This window comes from Vanessa tameamea, chromosome 13, assembly GCF_037043105.1.
Source record: "Vanessa tameamea isolate UH-Manoa-2023 chromosome 13, ilVanTame1 primary haplotype, whole genome shotgun sequence".
Lineage (NCBI taxonomy): Eukaryota > Metazoa > Arthropoda > Insecta > Lepidoptera > Nymphalidae > Vanessa > Vanessa tameamea.
In genome coordinates, this window is record NC_087321.1 from 10432235 (window position 1) to 10439642 (window position 7408).

Here is a 7408-nt window from a genome sequence, read left to right on the forward strand (position 1 = left end):
AGAATTCGATAAAAAAAAAAAACTCTTAATTCGACCAATGAAAATAGTTCGTTGGTTGAATCAAGAGTTTATTGGTCTTATATTTTATAGTTTCTTATCTACAAGCATATTTTACGACATACATTTTCCAAAATCGAACGACCAATAAAAATGTATTACGTATAGATTTTCAAGCTTCCGAACTTTGCTGTTACCAGTCGGTATCAGTGTGATGGCATCCAGAGATTTTCCGCCGATCTTGGTAACACGAAGATCGTTACGAGGCTAACGAGGTACGCTTAATGAGTTACCAGCTCACATGTTATTTACGAAATGTGAAGCTAGCGATTATGATGTCTCTGTTATGAAGTTTTGAATGTCACTTTATGTAAATTAATTATTAGCCTCCAAGAACAAAGGGTAATTCAAATGTTTATTAATCGTATATAGAAGGAAATTTGTCATTTAATTGCCTTTTAATTTAGAAAATACAATGAGAAGAATACTGAAATGTAAGTTGTATAAGGTTTTAATAGAATTTTCTTGATGTCTGTGCTATAGTCGGTGAACTCTTGAATGAGAATTTATTGTTAAAAGTTAGTATTTAGTACTTGTTGTAAGTCCGAAATATAAATAAATCAGTTGTAGCAAGTTCTGGTCAGTGTATAGTTTTGAGACGATTCAGGGTTTTCTAAGTATAAAGTTATCTGTTTAACACTAGCCAGTGAAAAATTGGCAATTTGGAAAGACAAGTATCTATTACTACTATTATTATATAAAGTGGAATCCGTTTAATGACATCGAAAGGAAATAACAAACACGTCATACTGAGCGGACGTCATACAGAGCATTTTGTAAAAAATTAACAATCTCCTGTTTTTGTTAGTATTTATTTTAATAAAGATAAATCGAAATAAAATTATACGTAATAAGTACAATATATATATATATAATATACCTAAAAAAAATTGCTTTGTCAATGTACCAACTCTAGACATCTCTATAATCATTGTCAGACGTGCAATGTTGTCAAACCGAATGAGAACCATATTTGTTCTTCCTTCTATTATTTTTCTACAATAATGTTATTGAATTATTTTATCTAAAAATACCTTCCTCTTTCAAAAATTTTAATCTGCAACCTACATCATGTTAGGGCCAACTATTTTTAATCTGTGCATATTTCCCGCATCATGGTAACGCGGCCGGAAGTGCGGCCCACGGCCATCGGAAATTGGTTTACGCGTCGCAACACTGTCCGTATATACGCTGGCCGTATTTTATAAAATATATAAGTATTTATTATGAAATAACTTCCTATACGTGTGTAAAAGCCCTTAATTTGAAAAGTAATCGTTGTAGTCTTGGCCTTTATTAAATGTTGTTCAGACATATTGTATTATTACTAGTTCTTTTTTTTTTTAAATTGGTTTTCTTTTTTCATTCGTAGCGAATGCCTCAAAGTATACTGCGCTAGTCTATTTTCCCGTTCTGTCTATTTATCTTCAAAGTTCTCTAGACGGAATAATAACTGGGCATCATGACCGTCTCGCGGGATTGTGATGAATAAGCTAGGTATGAGTAGTTGGGAACGGAATCTCTCATTGATTGAAGTTTTAAAATAGAACAAACGATTTAATATTTATGATTTTCAACTAACCTATTGTTTTAGATATTCGAAATTCAAATATCAGTGAACAAAACTCATCATATATTCAACCGCCATATAGTGATATTTAGTATTGTTGCTGTCCAATTTGAAGGGTGAATCAGCCAGCAACTCCAGGGACAAAGAATATATCGTAGTTTCCAAGGCACATCGGAGATTTTTGAGGTGGTTAATATTTCTTACAGCCGTGTTTACTACTATTGGTAGTCGAATTATCAGTTTGACAAACTATTTTAAATAAAATAAGTCTAGTCTATTCTGCTTCCCATCATGAGCAATGGTCAGGACTGTCTTGAGTTCGAATCTCAGGTGAGATTTATAGTAGCTCTTTTAAGATATTCTTAGTAGCAGAAAGTTGGCAACGGCAGCAATACACTGCAATGAATTTAATTAAACTTATGGGAAGTATATTTGTCTGTAATCAATTACGACTAGTGGGATAGTTATAGGCACTAAGAATCGCTGGTCCGAGGTGATTCTATTCAAAATGTAATCGTGTAATCAGAAACGAATGATAAATGTCTTAAGTGATTGATAAACGTAAAAAGAAAGAAAATTAGAACTGGTCGATCGTATAGAGATAAATCTTAAGTAAATTGTTTTGGGATCACTATAAAATTAAAATGTCGTATATATAAAATAAATATTTTCTGTATGTGTACCTGCAATATCAAGAACTGCTCCAAATTGCTAAACGATGGACATTTCGTGCATTGCTCTTATAGGTAAATTATATGAATTGCATTGAACTTATTTTAAGTCGAACAAAAGTAAATAATATGTTATATTTTATTAATGTTTTAATTAAATATTCAAACCACAAGAGAATTTGTTCACATTCGAATGCCTCGACCTGAAGTTTCCGAACGAATTTTGAACGAACTGAACTACATCTCGTATATATTATTATTTTGTAGTGTCAGTAATCAATTATATGTAAGTTAACTGGTAAGTAAATTAAAATTGTATATAATTAATAATATTGGACTTTTAATAGACACTTCTTATATTAATATGTCTTGGATGGTCGACGAAACCCAATGGTTTTGGAGCGAATTTATTCTGCTGGTGTTGGTACAAGTAATTTTGTTTTTCTTCTTAAAGCGGTACCTTGAAAAGCAACCAAAAGTTCTCATCCCGTAGGTATTTAATAATAATTGTATAATCATTGTTCAAATATGGTTTGGTCTGTATGACTATCAAAGGTAAGATAAAACTGTATGTAAAAATCACAATCGATGAAAAATTTGTATCATTGTATATTTCTGTGTGTCAACAGTAACTAAACTCATATATTGTGTTATATGTAGCATTATATATTTATGTAGTTGTGCATTATACTTATTGAAAATAATATACAATCTCCTATAGCTATTCTGTATGGACTCACTTCGAAATACGATTATGACTATTACACAATTTCTGACATTACAGGATCGCGTTCTGCGGTGAGTTATAATTTGTTTTTATAGAATAGTTCGGTTCTCGTTATTATAGAGATAACATGATGATAAATATAATCACAAAAAGAAAACAATCATTCGTTTTTATTAATTACTTTAACATAAATAAATAATAATTGGATTTAATGTCACGACTTTGTGGAATGGTAGCAAGTATGTCAGCAGCATTTTTCCAATTACATCGGAATTCCAATTTCCTGAATAACAATATAATACAATCCAAAAATAAACTAGCCTTAAGTCTCTTTCCTTATTTGTGTTAATATTACATTTATAGTTTGTGTATATTTCAAAATATAGGTCAAGACATACTTCACTAACTTTTCCTAACAGCAAATAAATTTTTCGATAATATATGAAGGAAATAAATAAGAATCTCATAAAAGAGGCTTCCGGGGCCGGTGAAGGAAAATCTCGAAGGTTAGAGTTTTGTGTGACTAAAGCTTACCAAATCCGATTCAGATTTATTCGTGCCTCATCGAAAATAATGTTTTATTTTTATGAAAATTTCTACGAAATATATTGAGATCGGATAATTTAAATTTATGTCTGTATTTCGTTGCTAGAAAACTCTACTACAAAAGTGCATAACATTTGCGGAGTAAATCTTTGAACTATGTTTCCAAAAAAAAAATTAATTATATTCCCATATTTCCGAAAAAAATTTTAACATCAGAATTTTCAGGTATTTTTCAGGTTGCAGATAAACACTTTTTACTCGATGGCCATAATTAAGGCTACACTTGCGGTGTTATCAGCCGTAACATTCACAGAACAAAATTGAAGACACTTATTTGTTGTAAATAATCGATGTTGCTAGTCTTGGCAAATGCTTTGAATGTTATAACTGCTTAAATAAGTGTGAGTGTCTTTATAGCATCCCACGCAGCTTCAGCTCCAAAAACGAACATATCGGACGATATGTTACTCTCAATGCCTTTTGATACTGGTTTATGTAAGTGTGTAGGTGACTCTTCATCGATGAATTATTTTATAGCTTCTTCAAAAGCACTACAAGTACTCTTTACATCGACTTCAGTTATTAAATATTTGTAGTTATTTGTTATTTTTCTTTAATCTGTTAATTTTAGTTATTGTAAAGAGTCACTTGTATTTGCAATCGTCTACTACGCTTCTGGTGATTTAACTGAATATTTACTCACTTCTGAATCTATTTGTCTAACTTACACGAGATACTAATGCTTGCATTTATGAATATTCGTTGTATTTTGAAGTTGTATTTGAATTGATTATCTTGTCATAATTATATACTAAATGTCAAATTTGAATTTTTCAAATATAGCTTCAAATATATTTGCATATAAGCATTTGATAACTGTTCTATGTGTACCAGACCAATGAGGCTGATATGCTGCACAACTATTTCTTCTTTCCGATCTCTGCACCTTATTGCACATTCAACACTGTCACGGTAATATGGTCACAAATTTCGAAATACAGCACGATTTTCTACTTGTGCATTTTAAACTGTCCAGTAAACCCGATCAATGTTTAATGAAATTATCAACTGACGTTCGGTCTAATGCTTGACTACAATGTTCATCACATTGAGTTATTAGGTAATTACCAATCAGTGGAGACCAATTCAGCTATTAGAATTGCAAATAGCCAATAATGGAAAGCCACGACTTTGAATTGAAAATATTGATATTGAAACAAAATTTAAATAACATTTTTTTTTTAATTTTAATATTATTAAATTTAGTCTTGCGTAATTTGATTAGATTCAAAATAACATGCACTGATCTTGTGATAGCTTACTTTATCTCTATAGTGGAAAAGTTTGTACACTAGCGTACAAAAACTGTAAAAAAATAATGGAAAAAAAGTTGTTATATCAGATACAGACACAAAAAACCCACAATATAAAGTAATAACTTGATTATCTACGAACAGGATTTTAAATTGAACTAAAAGTTGGACGCATAAGTGACTTATTTATGTTAAAATGTACAAAGCATAAAAATCACGATAAATTCAGGTTGAGTTATTCGCTATTTTTATAAATAAGTTATTCAAAAATGAGTATTTAGTGTTTTAATCACAGTTGAAAAATATGCTCGCGTTCAAGCAAATGGTTATAATTAATCATTGGCCGTAAATCATTTAAAAACTGTGGTGCATTTTACAAAAATTAAATATTACTACATACTTGTTGGTAGGGCTTTGTGCAAGCCCATCTGGGTAGGTACCACCCACTCATCAGATATTCTACCGCCAAATAACAGTACTCTGAAGGGTGAGTGAGCCAGTGTAATCACAGGCATAAGGGACTAAACATCTTAGTTCCCAAGGTTGGTGGCGCATAGGTGATGCAAGGAATTGTTAATATTTCTTACAGCGCCTTTGACTATGGGCGGTGGTGACCACTTACCATCAGGTGGCCCATATGCTCGTCCGCCAACTAATGCCATAAAAAAAAAACATTAAGAAAAATATATTTGAAGTGCTAATATAATATAACAAATAATGCAAAAGCTTTTAATTTCATAGATTTGCAAAAAATATCAAGCTATGATACAGAATGACGCTAGATATTAAACTATCGTAAACGTTCGACCTCATATTTCATCTTAAAGTAAATCCTGTTACCGAACGTCGCTTAAAATTTTATACGAGGGCTCAAAACGAAATTGATGTTGAGGAAAATACCTGAATGGCTAAAAACTTATTCAATGCTTTTTGAAAATTAGCTATTAATGAGTTTCAAAATGTTGCCATCTAAAACTTTTGGAAGGTTACGCGTTACTTTATCTGAAGGTTAATCCAAGGATGCTTAGACATTTATTTTAGGATGTTTTTTTGTGACCATATTATTGTGAGACCGTAAATTAGCTAGCAAGTACAGCATGTCAATCTTTTGGTCATGTAAACTGCTAAGTGTGCTTGGTGTATAGGACCGATCTTTCTTCTTGCAGGCCCGGAGCGCTAGCACCAGTAGCTTTAGGAGTGTAAGTCAGGTAATGACAATAAATATGCTTGATCACGCCTGGCCATTGATGATTTTGATTTTGTTGGTTGTTTTGGTCGGCAATGATTTGAATCTTTAATAGACATATTGGTTTTACCATTTTTAAATCTGCATCTAGTTTTAGAATATAACAAAATTTTAGTCAACATTTCGTTTAGTATTGTTGAAACATTTTTTTCATTTCGGAAGATATTTTTCAATAAAAAATAGATCATGAATCATTGCCAAATATTTTGTCACGAGTCATTGGCTATTTTACAGTAGTTTGATTAGCAGTAGACGCATCATATTCATCTGCTGTAGACAAACCGACACTAATAAGGTAAGCAACAAATAAAATACACTTACAATAATAATTCTTAAAATAATAGTTATCAATTTTGTAATTGTCATTTAGCAATTAACACGGTATATAATTTAAAGTGTCTTCGTGTTATCTACTAGGTCAACTATTGTTTTTATATTTTGTCATTTGGTGGTATAAAAGTGTTTAGAATATTTAGCGAATCGTTTTACGTACACTTTAGCTAATGCAGAAATGTTTCGTGAACGGTAAGTGGTAATTTAGAGTTAGTAAACCTCAGAACTGGCAAACTAAACATAATAATATTCTTGACTAGTCTCATCGTTGATGATGAAATAATCCAAATGTTTTACTGTGATCTTCGTAAAGCATTTACACAGATCTTTCCCAATAAATAAAATTGAAGTATTTGTCTGTAACTTAAATTATTTTCAGGGGTTTATTTTTTAAGAATATAATAAAAAGGGCTGCATTGCTTCCGTTAATATTATTACGTTATATATTTTTTTTCTTAATCCATTTTCAAACAGAAATCTAAAATGCTGAGCAGAATTAGTTTAATGTGTTTGTATTTATCTCAGACGCAGCTGAATCTGAATAGTCGTGATAACAATGTCCTGTGACCTATATATTCCCTTCGAGCCTCAAAGTAACAACTTCCATCTTTCAATGTCTGCGCAGACGGTCGACTTCAAAATTACTTGCAATTTCTTCTCGACGTGTTTATTTATAAAGGGATTGGTTTCGACAGAATACTTTAATCGGCTTATTCTTTGTTCATTGATATATACGATTTATTATTTTGTTTTTTTATTATGAATTATATCGATAATAATTTACACCAATTAATTCAGAGTATATATATTTTAATTCGAATGTGTTCGAATTTTAATCGCATTTATACCAAATATGGTTATTTTTTACAAATAATAATAAAATTAAAGTGCCTGGAATAATGATCGAGCTTTCCGATTGTATAAGTATCACTTAAATTATTAATT

The 7408-nt window shown here is 30.9% G+C and overlaps 1 protein-coding gene across 5 annotated transcripts in view; it reads left to right on the forward strand.

Annotated features, from left to right (window-relative positions):
• LOC113396502 (calmodulin-A-like) overlaps window positions 1-7408 on the forward strand; it is a 224856-nt gene that overhangs the window by 155567 nt on the left and 61881 nt on the right. For 2 of the 5 annotated variants that reach the window (XM_064216766.1, XM_026634463.2), the window contains one exon: window positions 6051-6092. The exons of 2 other annotated variants lie outside the window; for them this stretch is intronic. In XM_064216766.1, coding sequence (XP_064072836.1) covers window positions 6051-6092 — 42 coding nt within the window. The remainder of the gene's footprint in view (window positions 1-6050; window positions 6093-7408) is intronic. One more of the 5 variants, XM_064216765.1, reaches the window with a different exon arrangement.